Source organism: Monodelphis domestica, chromosome 5 (assembly GCF_027887165.1).
Source record: "Monodelphis domestica isolate mMonDom1 chromosome 5, mMonDom1.pri, whole genome shotgun sequence".
NCBI classification, from domain to species: Eukaryota; Metazoa; Chordata; class Mammalia; order Didelphimorphia; family Didelphidae; genus Monodelphis; species Monodelphis domestica.
Window position 1 is genome coordinate 30735913 of NC_077231.1, and position 14745 is coordinate 30750657.

Consider the following 14745-nt stretch of genomic DNA (forward strand, 5'->3'; position numbering starts at 1 on the left):
AGAGCAATGTCCCCCTTTTGCCAATCCAGAGCTTTGGAACATCGAGGGATGCCATATATCCTATCTCAACACATTCATAGGAATGGACATTTGGAAGAAATTAAGCCCCTGTGTTATGAAACCATATGTGTTAGGTTAAAGACTATACAACATGCCATTAGCACCAATTATTACCAGTATTCAAAGTACCTCTGGCTGGCTTGGCAAGTCCCCTCCCCAATCCCTTGAGCCCCTCCAGCCAGCCCGCCGAGCTGTCCCCTTTCAGGAGGCTTCAAACATCCGAATCGGGGACAGAGACGACGCCACCTTGGACTTCCTGACCGAAAGACCGACAGCTAAAGACTCACAGATATTCAGATCCAAACCCCCGAAATCCCCGCTGCGAAGCTCCAACGCTATCCCCAGGCCCCCTAGGTCCAGGCCTCTCACCCTGGCTCGGGCCGGCCCAGGCCAGCCCGGAACAGAGAGGCGTGTTCGAACAGAGAGGCTCCCCGGGGCGCTGGGAAGCATTCTGTTCCGCTCTCCAGCCCTCCTGCCCTAGCTGGGAGCCAACGCAGCAGGATTTTCTCCTGTGCATCCATAAAACGATCAGTTTTCGCCCGGAGGAACAGGGGAGATTGTTTGATTATTAGGGAAGGAGGGGAAACGGGGGTGGGGCTGGGAGGAAAAGACTTAAATTTTCCGAGGGGAAAAGACTTTTCATTTAATTTCTTGATTTTTGTTTGCATCCAATGCTACCCTGGCCTGAATCACACGGAATCCCCTCCCCCTACCGAGCCCATCTCCCCTTTCTCCCCACCTCCACTCCCCCCTCCCTTGGCTCTCTGTTCTATCCTAGAAGACAGGGGAGACAGGGTGGAGTAGAGGGGGTGGGAAGCTCCCCCATCAGCTGACTTGCACCCAGCCACCAGTCTCTCCCCTAATTGCCAATTAACTTGGACCAGCCGGCTCTGTGCATTTCGCTTCCTGCTTGGGAGGAGAGCCGAGCACCCGCAATGCGCATGTGCATCCTTTCCAGCTTACTCACTTAACTGAGGGGGGCGCTGAAAAGTTTGTTTGGGGTTATGGGGAGGAGGGGTTGGCTTGCTTGTTTGTTTCTTAATTAATAAATGAAGTTTTCCTCCCCTTTGCTCTGGAGTTTCAGCCTCTATTACCCTTTCTTTCTAGTTCCATTAGTCCACGAAGCATAAGTATATGAGCAGACAGTTTTCAAAACCAGGGGGGTAGGCCCCATCAGCTCCCACCTCATTATAACGCGGGCCTGCCCAGCAAATTGCAAGACCTCCATCTCCTTATCTCTCCAAACACATCAGACCTCAGCAGAGATGGTGACATCACAATACATACTTTCCCCTCCCTACCCATACCTCTAATTTAACCCCATTCCCTCCCTCCCTCCCTCCCTCCCTCCCTCTCCCCCTCTCTCTCCCTTCCTCCCACCCTTCCCTCTCCCACCCCTCTCTTCGATCTCCCCATCTTGCTCCCTCCTCTCTCCCTCCTTCTCCTCTCCCTCCCTCCTCCCCACCTCTCCCTCTTTCTCCTGTCTCCCACACACTTTCCCTCCCCACTTTTACCCACCAAACCAGCCAGCCCCCTATTCCTCTTTAGTCAAGAGAATCTAGTGATATCCTCATCTTTAAACAGTCACCCAGCTATGGATCATTAGTTGCACATTTGAACCAATAAGGAAACACTTACCCAGCGTTGCTGCCACTCTCCCTTTCTCTCTCTGCCTCTCTCTCTCCCTCTCTCTCCCTCTCTCTCTTTCTCGTCTTCCCTCTCATTCTGTGCCGCTGCTGAGAGTCTGTCTCAGCTCCCGAGAATATAAAAAAAAATTGTCCTAATAATAATAATAAAAAGAAGCCTAATAAAATCAGGGAGAGTTGCCAGGAAGGGAGGGGAGGGGGAAGGCATTGGCATTTTGCAGTTTACAACTCCTTCTCTCCCTGGCTTCTCCATGCCCCTGGGGGGAAGGGGGTGTAGGAAGGGGGGCAGAGAGGTACCGGCAGCTCTTGCCTCTCCCACACACACACCACCCTACCCTACCCCCCCTCCCCAGATGCCCCCAGATTCTGGCAACTCCACCTGGGAGGAAAAAAGGGGGGAGGGGAGAAAATAATGAATAATCAGGCTAATAAAAGAAATACTATTAATAAGGGGGAGCGCCCAGTTCTGGTTTCACTGGCAATGGTTAGGCTCTTAAAGGGAGGACTCTTCTGCGGAGCTCTCCGTACGGACAAACCACAATAAAAAGTTCACGTTCATGGATGGAATCCACATGACTTCTTGTGGCCAATCCAACTTGTGAGTCGATCGTAAACTTTTATTACTCAGCTGTAAATTTTCTGCAAACAACCGGGAATGCGATGCATTTGTGTAGCGTGTGCAAATGGGAGCCGCTGTCGCCATGTTTACCCAGTTCTCTCCAAGAGGGAGCATCCCCCAGCCCCCCACCACACCCTCACCCACCTCCCACTCCCCAGAGTCGACAGAGCTGGATGTGCAAGGGGGAGAAACTGGGGAAAGGAGAGAAGGAGGACACGAGAAGGATGGGCTCTAAGGGTCATATTCTTCCTCCTTTATACGTCCCCCCCCAAAGGAATATTTTTTAAAGACAAACGAGGAAGTTCTTAATTTTAAAAGATGAGCAGAATAAGCTGACTGGAAAGATCGTGAATTCACATACAAGAGAAAATGGGAGGGACTCTCTCCTTCCTATCTCCTTCATTTCTTCTCAGAGAAAGCTAGATGGACACCTCCTAAGGTTAGGGTCTAGTCTCTTCACCGTATCCACTGGCAGGATCCAAGGGAAATACGCCCCCCCCCCCCAAAAAAAAACACGCATACACACATCCAGAAAAAGTTCCCTCCTCACTCATCCAGAAATTAGAGGTCAACGGTTTGGTTCTTCTCCACCCCATCACTGCCCACCCCCTAGCCCTTCCGACTCCTTGATCTAGATCTATTCCTCCCAGTTACGACCCTCGAAGAAGACTCCGAAAAGTACTTGAGAGGCCCTAAAATCATATAGTGGGAAATTGGGAAGAAGGGTGGAGAAGAAGCTACCAAAGCATTCTCAAAATTTTGAGAGCCACGAATAATCCTTCCATCGCTTTCCCTTTTTCTCCACCCGCCTCCTTACCCCCCAAACTGCATTCTTCCATATTATCACTGATCTAAAGCCTTTCTCTTTCTGAAGCCTTCCTCTTCCCCAGATCTCATTCTCATCTCCATTTCATTTCATTTCTTTCTTTTCCTTCCTTCCTTCCTTCCTTCCTTCCTTCCTTCCTTTCTTTCTTTCTTTCTTTCTTTCTTCTTTCTTTCTTTCTTTTCTTTCTTTCTTTCTTTCTTTCTTTCTTTCTTTCTTTCTTTCTTTCTTTTCTTCTTTCTTTCTTTCTTTCTTTCTTTCTTTCTTTCTCTTCTTCTTTCTTTCTTTCTTTCTTTCTTTCTTTCTCAAGTTCCGCTCTCACCAATAAAAACCCAACTTGTCCGTTTCCTATCCCAATCTTGGAGATTTGAAAGACCTGGCATCGAGTCTGTCTCACCCATCCACCCCTTTATTGCCTCTATCATTAAAAAAATTTCTGCCCTTCGCTATTTAAAAGATAGCCTAACCTAAGTAAGGCCTAGCTCAGCTCTTGAAAAAATGTATCTTCTCACCCCGATTCTTGTCACTCATTGCAAAGTGAATTTCCCCTATTTAAAGAAAAAGGGGGAGAGTTCGCTGTAATCTTTCATCATCCTATCTATATTGTATCTTCCCCGCTCAGGGAACGGGGAGATTCCCCCCCACCTTTTTTTTGCCCGGCCTTGGCTACTTTGGGCGACCTTCTCATTAATATCCACCCTGATTTCTCCTTGTCTCTTTAGTAAAAAGAGGGTTCCTGTTGCTCCCCAGCGCAGGGGGCTGCCTCCCCAAACTCCTTTCCTAGTAGGCAACCAGCCCTTTCAGCCGGATACAGTACCTTGTTCACTTTACAGACCTACCCATAAATTTTATAACAGGTAGTTAAAAGTTACGAGGAGGAAGCGGCCAGCCCAGCTTCTCACAATAGACAGAGCGAAGAATGGGGGAGCACTGCCTGGAGCTCACCGGAAATTTCGCTCCTCAATTCAGGGCACAACCTGTCCCTTTGCCTCTCTCTCTTTTAGGGGGTGGGGGTGGAGGGAGAGAAACCTGTCCTAGACGGGCAAAGATTAAGCGCATGAAAATCCTCATGACGGTTATCTGAGAGAGAATCACAGACCCCGGGAGCCCCAGTCTCTGGTGCAAATGTGAAGACCGACCCCAGAGATCGAAATTCTGCAGCTCCACATCTCTAACGTTCTCCCCTCCCCCACCTCCCCTCCATCACCACCCCGACTTCACTCCCTTCTCACCCACCCTGCCAAATCCCCGCATTCATCCCCATGTAATTTCCTCTCGGAGTGGGGCGAGAGAGACAGAGAAAACCAGGGGGAAGAGTTTTCTAAAAAATCAAGAGAAACGAATTTCCCCCCAACTTAATAGCTACATTATCTTGTCTCAGCAGCGGAGATTAGAATAATAAATTCAGGGCGAAATGAACAAGATGCTACAACTCAGCATTTTGAAAGATACTATTTTTCACAAATCACAAATAGCTCTCCGAAGCAAATTTGATTGGCTAATAAAAAAAGTAAAGGATGAGGGAGAGTCCTTTCTCCAGGCGGCGGAATGGTCCCCATTCCGGTAATACAGCGGCAATGAGTGTTTGCGAGACGGCGCTCTAAAGACAGCGAGCGCACTGCGCTCCCAATTACTTTCCCCCATAAAACTGGATCCTATTCCTCTTCACTCCTTAGAAGAAAGTGGGGAGAGGTGGATGGGAGGGGGGCTGAAGAGAGGTGTTCTCTAGGTTGCAGCCTGAGAGTTAGCGCTTTATTCCCAGGGGCCCCCCCCGGAAAAGATGCCGAGGATTAGGCGCCCTAGGGGTTCTCCGCCTTCCCAAGTCACTCTCTAGGAGCCAGGTTGGGCCTGGCCGAGGCAGTAATTGTAGAATGGATTGGAAAAGACAAAGTCGTTCCTAGAGGTTGTGGGAGCAGGCCGAGCCATTTAATGCGGGTTTTCTTCCTTTTTTCCCCCTTAACTTCGTTGTGGGTGCTTAACATTTTAAATGATGCTTATTGCTAATAAATAAATGCATTGACCAAGTATCCAGTCTCTCTCCCTAGCCTTTTGGTAAAAGCACCCGACTTTGGGAGAGGATTCCAGCGGAGGTTAGAGAAATGGACATTTTCCTAACCTCCGAGAGGAGCACCCGAAAGCACGAGGAGCTGATTACCTGGCTCGGTGCGTACATGGGGTCCAAGAGAGGAAGGAGGGCATGAGTGGGATTTTCGAGAGATGTGCGATTTGGTTCAATACCTCTCTGCTAACTCCTCATAACCAAGACGTGTCTCCTTATTTCCAAATGACCAAATCTTAGTGCTAACACCACCACTGCCCCCAAATAAAGAAATAAAAAGCAAACAATAACAATAGTAAGAAAACATTTCGAATATGAATCCCAAAACCTTCAACAGAGCAAAGAGCTTTGCGCACCAAAAAGAGAGACCAGGGAGGGTTCTTGACAGAAACTGTGATGAGAAATTTGTCCCGAGCTTAGATAGATGAAATGATTGACCAACTTGGGGGGTGGGGAGGGAGGGAGGAAGGAAGGAAGGAAGGAAGGAAGGAAGGAAGGAAGGAAGGAAGGAAAGGAGGAAGGAAGGAAGGGAGGGAGGGAGGGGAGGGAGAAAGGGAGGAAGGAAGGAAGGAAGGAAGGAAGGAAGGAAGGAAGGAGGAAGGGAAGGAAGGGAGGAAGGAAGGAAGGAAGGAAGGAAGGAAGGAAGGAAGGAAGGAAGGAAGGGAGGAAGGAAGGAAGGAGAGAGGAGTTGTAAAGGAGGGAGAGGAGGAAGGGAGGGAAGGAGAGAAAGAAGGCAGAGAGGAAGGAGGGGAAGAAAGAAAGAAGAGAAGGAGGAAAAACAAAGAGAAAACCATTCCAAGACTTAAAAATATTTCATTGTTTGGGGTCTGGTTTCTAAAGCCAGGAGGTCCAGTCTCCCTTGCCCCTGAGTACCAGCTGAGTCAGACTAGTTGTATCTCTGGAATTTGGGATTGTTTGACCAGAAGTCTATAGTTATAAACAGAAATCTTATTCCAAGACCCCTGAGGGGTCCTTCCCTCCTTTGCTTCTTTTTCTTGACTTGGTCCTGTTTCCCCCTTTATCTTCAGAGAATTGAGAGAGGCAGGAAATTTGTCCCAGATACCATGAAGCCAGCTCAAGGATGGAACTGAAAGCTCGTGACAGATATCTGAGCACAGATTTAGACATCCTCATCAAGGTTAGATCTTCAAGGAACTGGCATTAGACTGAGGGCAGGGCTTGGCTAGCCAATTGCCAAGATGAAGCCGTGAAAGGAGTTATGATCAAACAACTCTGGAGATTATGTGACTCATCCTTGCTCATTATCTTGCCTTAGACTCTCACTAACCTTCAATTTAGACAATTCTTCCCCCCCATCCAACTCTGCCCCCCCCAATCTTAATTCCCCTTTATAGAATCAAGATTGTTTCTGTCCCAAAGATTTTTTTCTGAAAGAACAAACCACACAGAAACTATCCTTTCTCCCACAGATGCCAGAGTTATATCTGAGAGAATCTGGGGAAGAGATGTTATGGGAAGAGAGTACTCAAAGGTTCTCAAAAAACACTTTATTTTCCTCTTTCTATGCTCCCATTCTTCTGATAACTTGCCCTTAACCCACTTAGGAAAGAGAAAAATCAGACATGTGCATGAGGGACTTTTTGTCTGGTTTGGGAGAAGATGGGAGATGGAAGCTGGAGAGTAGAGGGGGTTGAGGAAGACGGGACAAGGCCCAAAGAACTAGCTTCTAACTCAGACAATGAAATAAACTCTGCTCAAGGAAGAAAACTAGGTTGACTTATTTCCCCATTCCTCCACAAGTGTAGGGTCCCCTTATCCTATGATGCACCCCTTTTCATCTACCGTCTTTAGATTTAGCTGAGAGTCCTGTCTCTCAGTTCTGCTTAATTTGACACTTATTCCAGTCATAAGCCATACCCAGGAAGAACTTCCAGAGACCCCCAAGCTGTCTGCAGAAAGAAGAGAAAGTGTACAGGATGGAGAGAAGAGAGAACATTAGAGAGGGGACAGAGAAGAGAAGGAGACTCATTCTGGGCTCCGATTTTTGTTTTTCTCCTTGTTTGTTTTTGTTTTTATTATGTTTCACGTATACAATACAAAGTACTTGGACCAGAAACAGGGCTGTGGCCACACAAAATCTACATTCATAGCTCGACATAAAGACGAATGACCAGAAATTATTATTATAGATATATTTTTTTATCTTTTTTTTTTCTTTTCTTTCGAGCACGTTGCATAAACAGATAGTTCAAGACAGTTAACTATACATTCAGTGCAATTTAGTTCCTACTCTACTGGGTATCAAAGCACAATAAAGGAACACACAGTACTGGTGAGCTAGGCAGTTTTAGTTGTTGGGCACCTTCTTCATAAAATAAGCAGCGACAAACGACAACAAAACCGCAATACGAATACTCTCAAAGCAGGGCTTTCTTCTATAGGTAGTAATACAATACGCTGGAGGCTTATAACGGTTTTTTTTCTTTTTTTTCTTTTTCCCCTTTTTTTCCCCCCTCCCTCCTGGGATGGGAATTTTTTCTTTTTTTTTTCTTTTTTCTTCAAGATTATTGCAGGTTCCCTTTAGGTAGTACATTAAAGATTTATTATTATCATTATTATTATCATCATCATCATCATTATTACTTCAGAGAGCTAACACATATAGGGGCTGGGGGAAGCTGGACACAGAGCTGCTGCCTCTTTGGACAACAGAAAACACAGAGCACTGGCTGGGAGACTGACCGTGGCCTGACTGGAAGAAATTCTATAGAGAGAGGCTACATACTGATCTCTGCTTCCTAGGGGTGTGGGGGTAGCAGAACGTCAGGTCTCCCTAAGGTTCCAGGAAAAGTCAAGGGAGTCATTCTAAGTAGGGACTCTTCCCCTCCCTCAAAAGGAACAATGAATGAGAGGGGAGGGGGGAAATCTAATAATATAACCACAGCACAGAAGAAAAAGCAAGGAACCCCCTCTCCTCTTCCCTCAGCTCTTTCAGAGCCTGGGGGGAGGACTCCCCAATAAAAATAAATACCAAAAAGGCAGTGAGGTGGGACTGCAGTTTATATCCAAAGGGAGAGCAGAGAGGAAGAGGGACAGATCTGAAATACTAGGGGAAGAGAGAGGCTGGAGGAGCATGTGTGTGTGTGTGTGTGTGTGTGTGTGTGTGTGTGTGTGTGTGTGTGTGTGTGTGTGTGTGTGTGTATGTTTGTAGGGGTTGTGGGGAGCTTGTTGAGGCAAGAGCCAAAACTTTTCTATGTGTCTAGATTCCTCCTCCCGCCTCCACCCAGCACCATCCCAGCACCCTCATCTCCCCTCCCCAGCCCCCAAAAATATAAAGCTAGGGGGAAGTCCAATGATCGTAAAACCAGAGTTACAAGTATTTGACAGGTAGTTACAGTTGTGAGTCTCATTCTATTCTCTATAAAAGCGAATGACAGTCGTAAACTTCTCAATTTATCCTCTACCATAAAACGAAACTTCAAGGGAGTTGCTAAAAGAAAAAAAAAATCTTTTCCCCCTTTCAGTCCTTGTTCTCCTCTTTTTCTTCCTCTTCTTTCTCTTCTTCCTCGTTCCCTTCTTCTTCTGTTTTCTCCTCATCTCGGGCTCCAGGAAGTTTATCCTTGTTGTTCTCCTTTTTCCACTTCATCCTCCGGTTCTGGAACCAAATCTTCACTTGCCTTTCAGTCAGTCCCAGAGCGTGAGAGACCTCAATCCGTCGCTTTCGTGTCAAATATGGATTAAAGAGAAACTCCTTTTCTAGTTCCAAGGTCTGATACCGGCTGTAAGTTTGTCGTCCGCTGCGCCGCCCGGGAGCTGAACAGAACAAAACCCCAAACCTGTTATTCTAGGAGTCGGGAGGGGGGGGGGGGGATGGGTGTCTCTTTCCTTCGCTTTCAAAAGGTTCCCCCTCAGCTGCTTTCCCTCTACTTGAAAGGGAAATGGGGGAAAATGCTGCTAGGAAAAAGGGAAGTTTGGGGTTTTGTTTTGTTTTGTTTTGGTCTCGTTTGGTTTGACTTCCCTTTTACTTGGAAGGCGGAGACGGAGGTGGGGAGTAGGGCCAGGGGGCACTAAGGATTTGATAACTGGGGCTTTTAGGAGAAAGGGAGACCGGGCAAGTTTCTCTCCACCACCACGGCTACCTCCAAGCTGTCTCCCTTAATGACCTCCGAAGCTTTGTTGTTTGTTCTATGTTAGCTTTTGGAGGGGAGGACTGGGGAGATAATCATCCCCAAAAGAAAGGAAGCCAGGGGGCTAAAAGAGGGAAGTCAGAGGGGGATGGCAAGGTTTGTGTATCACTCTTCCTACCTTCCTCTCTCTCCCTAGTGCTTTTCCAATAAGAAAAATAATTAATCTACTAAAATGTATTATGGCTTGAAATTATTGCTAACTAGAGACCACCAGATTAGTCACAGGCTCTGCCTGTCAATAACTTTTCTGTCTCTTTTCCCCCTTTGCTTCGAAATGGGATAATGAGACCCACCCTGCTTAGAACTAAAATCTGAGATAACTTTGAGGGTCATTCTGCAGCTATTTCTTGTCGGAAGGAGAATGCAGTGCTTCTCACCAATGGGGGTGGGTGACGGGACAAATATAGGGAACTAGGAGCTGGACAGATTTCCTGCTTGTGTATTTAGAGAGATGGAGACATGCCCTTAAGGTGGAATTTGTATGTGGACACCCCTTTCTCCCTTCCTCTTCTGCCAATTGCATTAAGTTGAGCAAAGTTGGGAGAAGTCGCTTTTGTAGACCCTTTTGAGAGGGGGAAAAGGGGAACTCAGCAAGTCCAAATCCTGACCATTGGGATCTCCTTTGCTCTTCTGGGATGGCTGGGGGCGGGGAGAGCGGTGTTGGAAGGATACTTCTCGTTACCTCCTTCCCCAGACAACACTGTTGGTCCCCCTGTCTCTCCGGTTCTGAGTTGGGCCCTAAGCGGTATAGAGAGCTAGGGCTTCTGAATGCTAATAACCTCCAGGGAACTAAGACCCTTTACACTTTGCCCTAAAACCAACTTTTATTTTATAGATTGGTAGGGGGAGGGATTTTTTTTAACCCTTTTCACCCAGACACCACCTCCCCCACTCCTCCCCTTTCTATCCTTCCCCAAACCCTCCCAGGCAAACCCCCTCTGCTCTCAGGGCCCAAAGAGAAACAACGATACCCACCCAAACAAATGGGGCGGAGTGGGGGGGGGGGGAGGAGGGAAAGGGGTTTAGAGGAAGACCCAAAACCGGGGGAAAAAAGGAATGCGAACAAAAAGAAAGTGGGGGGGGGGCGAAGGGGGGAAGACCCAGAAAGAGACAGAGATAGAGAGAGCGACAGAGAGGGGAAGAGAAAAGACTTCTCACCGTGGGGTCTCATCCATGGAAACATGAGACTGGGAGACGAGTTTTGATTTAGGTGCCCTTGTCCTTCGTTACTGTTACTGTTGGCGGAGGATTTACAGTCGGGATATTGCACGACGCTCGCCTCTTGCTGAGCCCCATAAAGGGGCTGTCTGGGGAGCGCCTCGTAGCCATAGAATTTGGAGGCGTCTCCGTGGCAGCTGAGGGAACACGGGTTCTGCTGGTAGCCGGAGTTGGAGATGCTCGAAGTTCCGTGGTGGAAGAAGTCTTGGACGTGGTGCGAGGCGTGCTGGAAGCTGGGCGCCGTGCTGCCCGGGCCGTATACTAAGGCATGGCTCCTACCCACACTTTGAGGGAACCGGCAGTCGTAATACGCCGGTTCCAAGGACTCACCGCCTTTGTATTTGGAGAACAGGGGGTTGACAAAGTAGGAGCTCATGCTGGGAGCATGAAAACCCCACGGCCCCCTCTCCTATGACTCCTGATACCCCCCCGCCCGAGACCTCGAAACACTGCCCCCCCCAGATGCAAACCCCAGGCTTACTGGCTCCCCTGGGTTGAGCTAGGCTGGGCTAGGGGTTAGGGACGGATTGGGGGCGCGCCTGGGTGCCTGTCTCTGTCTGCCTCTGCCCTCGTTCAGGGCAGCTCCATAGGCTAAGGGGGCGAGCAAGGCGACGAGCTAGGCTGGCTGGCTGCTGCCGGCGTCTCTCCTTACTGTCGGTAGGTAGAGCTCTCGCTCTCTCTCACTTCGCTCTTTCCTTTAACAGCCCAGGCGAATTCCTCAGACTCCCGGCGGTGGCGGCGCTTACACGCGATTCGCGTTCATCAATCCACGACATGAAGACAGGCGAGAGAGAGAGAGAGAGAGAGAGAGAGAGAGAGAGAGAGAGAGAGAGAGAGAGAGAGAGAGAGAGAGAGAGAGAGAGAGAGAGAGAGAGAGAGAGAGAGAGAGAGAGAGAGAGAGAGAGAGTTGGGGGGTTCGTGGAGGGGGGGACCTAGAAGGAGGAAGGGGAGGGAGGAAGGGAGGGGTAGAGGAGGGATGGGGAGACGCGTGTGTGTGTGTTGGGGGTGAGCAAACCAGAGCTAGCAGCGAGGGGCTGATGCTTCAAGGTGCGATTTCCTATTTGAAGGTGCCTTTTCCTCCACCCCCTTCCTTCTCTCCCTTCAGCCTTTCTCACAGGGAAAGAGAGATGCTTACATGTCACCAGGTCAGCTTAGGTTACCTCAACAGGTACAGAAACCTCAGGAGGAGGAATGGGTCACCAGGAGATGGAGGCCAAGCCCCCCACCCTAAAGAGAGAATCTCCTAACCAGGGTAATTGTAGGGAGAAAACAGTGGCTACAATATTCAATACTCCCTACCCCTGACACACACACACCCTGCCTCCCTAGTCATGTGCAATGGCGAACTCTTTCCTTTTCTCCCAAAGGGCTAGAACCTTGAGCAAAGGGTAGCTCAGTGGAACTGGTATGTTTAAGATTATTCCAAGGATGAGATACAGAGGTCACTTTCTCTGACCATAAGGGGTGCTGGGTGGTTTCTGGTTAAAAAAAAAAAACTTATCCTGAACTCTCCTTATCCAGAGAAAATGGTGTCCAAGGAAAAACTAGAGGAAGTAGAGAAAGTAGATAGATAGCTTGTATGTTATAACTGTCCCCCAACACACACATACACACACACACACACATGCATGAACAATGCTGAAAAGAAAAAATGGCAGAGATGAAGCTAGGCTTCTGGGCTGCTCTCTGACGCCTTTTTGCAGGTGGTTTTGTTGTTGCTGTCCTTCCTATTCTCTTTTAAGGGGGTAAAAGGCCTGTCTTGTATCCTCTTCCCCTCCCTCTCCCCCATCATCTCTTATCCCCTGGCCTTTTTTTTTTACTTTAAAACCTGATTTTTAAATCTGCTCCCCAAATATCTGCTCTTTGGAGACCTCTATTCTTTTGGAGAACTGGAGGGGACTGCAGGATAGGAATCAGCACCCATTCTTTAATAACCTCATCTTCCAATAAAACAGGAACTATCTGGTTCTGGAAAAGAGACTTGTTCCTTTTCTTTTCTTCTCCTTCAGCATTCCAGACCTATTCACACAACCATGGATATGAGATGGAAAAATGTCAACAGAGCTTCTGTATATATTTACCAACATTTTCTCTAGGGGATTCTTTCCACTTCCCCTCTGGCCCAAAACAAATTCAAGTTAATTCCATTGAAAAGAGAATTGCAATCCACTTAGCATCTGGCTAGAGAGACATCTATATGAAGCTTTAGCTATATACAGAAAATCAGAAAGAAAAATACTTGTGGGCTTTGTGTATAGGAATTGAGGCAGAGAACAGGAACGGGCTTTCTTCTATTTTCCACCTTTGCATGTGAAGTTATTATAAAACTATTATACATACAATACTCTTTATATATAGAAATACACATTGTACAGTCTATATGAATTTCACAAGACAGGCATCTCTATATGTACGGATATTTACATAATATGCCATATTCGTTCCCTAGCTTTATGTTCGTTGCATTGTGCATACACCATACTGTTCTGTATATGAATGCTTACTATGCACACAATAATACTGTATATGTACATAATTTCCGTTTACATATTTGTAGGTTATATATGCACACATATATCCACTCAACTTACAGTAACACATAGGACCATCTTGAAACCTTTGCAATTCAAAGAAATTTGTTTTCTTTTTTCCTCCAACCTAGATTTAAGATTGTATAAGGGAAAAACTGAAAATATTTTTTCTTGCCCCCTCCCAAAAACATGATCTAAGAATGGAGAAAGGAATGGGGAATGCCCAAAAGAAAGGGACTACTGAGGAAATAACCTGGGAGCTCTCAGATTCCTTCCATTTTTACAATGTTCTTCAGGGAATATGGTGTCAGCAAAACCCCGAAAATGTGAAATTCTATTGCCTTGAAAGGAAGAACCTAGAAAAGAGCTTTTCTATGAAAAATCTGCACCATTGTTTAGAAAATCTCCATCAGAAATTCAATCCAGATTTTTTTGGGATCCCCTCCCTACCATACTCAAAACACAACTGATTCAGCTTGGTCTATACCGGCTGGAACATTTCTCCCTTCCGGCTACCACACATACCCCAGCAACCCAAACGAGCACATTTGGGGATGGAGAAAGGCAGAGAGGGAATTTTCTGAAAGGTGCCTGTTTGGAAGGAGCTCATGGGATCTCTTAGTTCCCCACACCTAACCCAAGCCTTGGAAGAAAGGGAAGATGATCAGAAAGTGTGATTGCTGAAGTTGTTAGGGTGAGGAGGAAAGACTGGTGCATGTAGAGAAGGGGTGCATTATAGGTGGGTGCTCTCCCTCTAGAGATCTCTCAGCAGGTTCCCCAAAATGAGATATTTCTGGAATTCCACAATTCTCAGGGGACTATGAGGGACAGTATTCCAGGGAAATGTCATAAATACTTTACCTTCCTGCCCCATAGGAGGCCAGGCCAACCTAATCAGCTCTCAGACTCTTTGCCTTATCTTTTTAGGGGGGGGGGAGCGAGAATATCTCGACATTTTATGGTCCAGAGAAATCACCGCTATAAACGCATTCTTCTCCGGCTTTGTGTCTTGGAATGCGACTGGATCCCCCGAGGGTGGGTGGTGAGGGAGAAGGCTCCGGCTAGCAAAGCGGTGTGTGTGTGTTTGTGTGTGTGTGTGTGTGTGTGTGTGTGTGTGTGTGTTCATGCGGGTTCGAGAGCCATGGGCTAGCACCGAGTTGTAATAGACTGTAGCTTTTGTGATTTCTCTTCTTTAAAATACAGAGCATTTAGTTGGATCCTATGGCTACCCTAGGCTAGTAATAAAGGAAATGTTTGGACGTCACTCTCTCCTTGCCGTGCATTTCTCTCCCGTGCTGCTCCCCACCCCGCCTTTGGTACCACGAATTTATGTCTATTTGTCCGGGTCATCCTGGGTTTGTGTTTTAATTATGCAGTCTATTTTATTTCTTATCTCCTGGTGGAAACAGATTATTTTTCCTCTGAGACAGAGCTGCGAGGGCTCCCTGACAGGGTGAGGGCCCTCGCTCTCCAGCTTGCATTAGATATTAATTTACAAATCATAGGTGAGAGAATTTATACATATTTGTTTAGATTTGTGTGGTGGTGCTAAGATTGATTCCGCTTCACTTCCCCCCCACTCCGCCATCCCCCGCCCCCACAACAGTTCTAAAGTGTAGCTAGCATAGGACAAACCCCGCA

At 47.3% G+C, this 14745-nt stretch overlaps 2 protein-coding genes across 2 annotated transcripts in view; both read right to left on the bottom strand.

The window, feature by feature from the left end:
• HOXC4 (homeobox C4) overlaps positions 1-2410 on the bottom strand; it is a 44704-nt gene extending 42294 nt beyond the window's left edge. Inside the window, exon 1 of the mRNA XM_056798020.1 lies at positions 1699-2410. The gene's annotated coding sequence lies outside the window, so the exon portion shown is untranslated. The remainder of the gene's footprint in view (positions 1-1698) is intronic.
• Positions 2411-7209: 4799 nt separating this feature from the next.
• HOXC8 (homeobox C8) lies at positions 7210-14670 on the bottom strand. The gene is made up of 2 exons (XM_056798021.1): positions 10514-14670; positions 7210-8981 (listed from the first exon to the last, which is right to left on the bottom strand). Exons 1-2 carry the CDS (start codon positions 10947-10949, stop codon positions 8689-8691), a joined length of 729 nt encoding a protein of 242 aa, XP_056653999.1. The 5' UTR covers positions 10950-14670; the 3' UTR covers positions 7210-8688.
• Between the last annotated feature and the right edge of the window lie 75 nt (positions 14671-14745).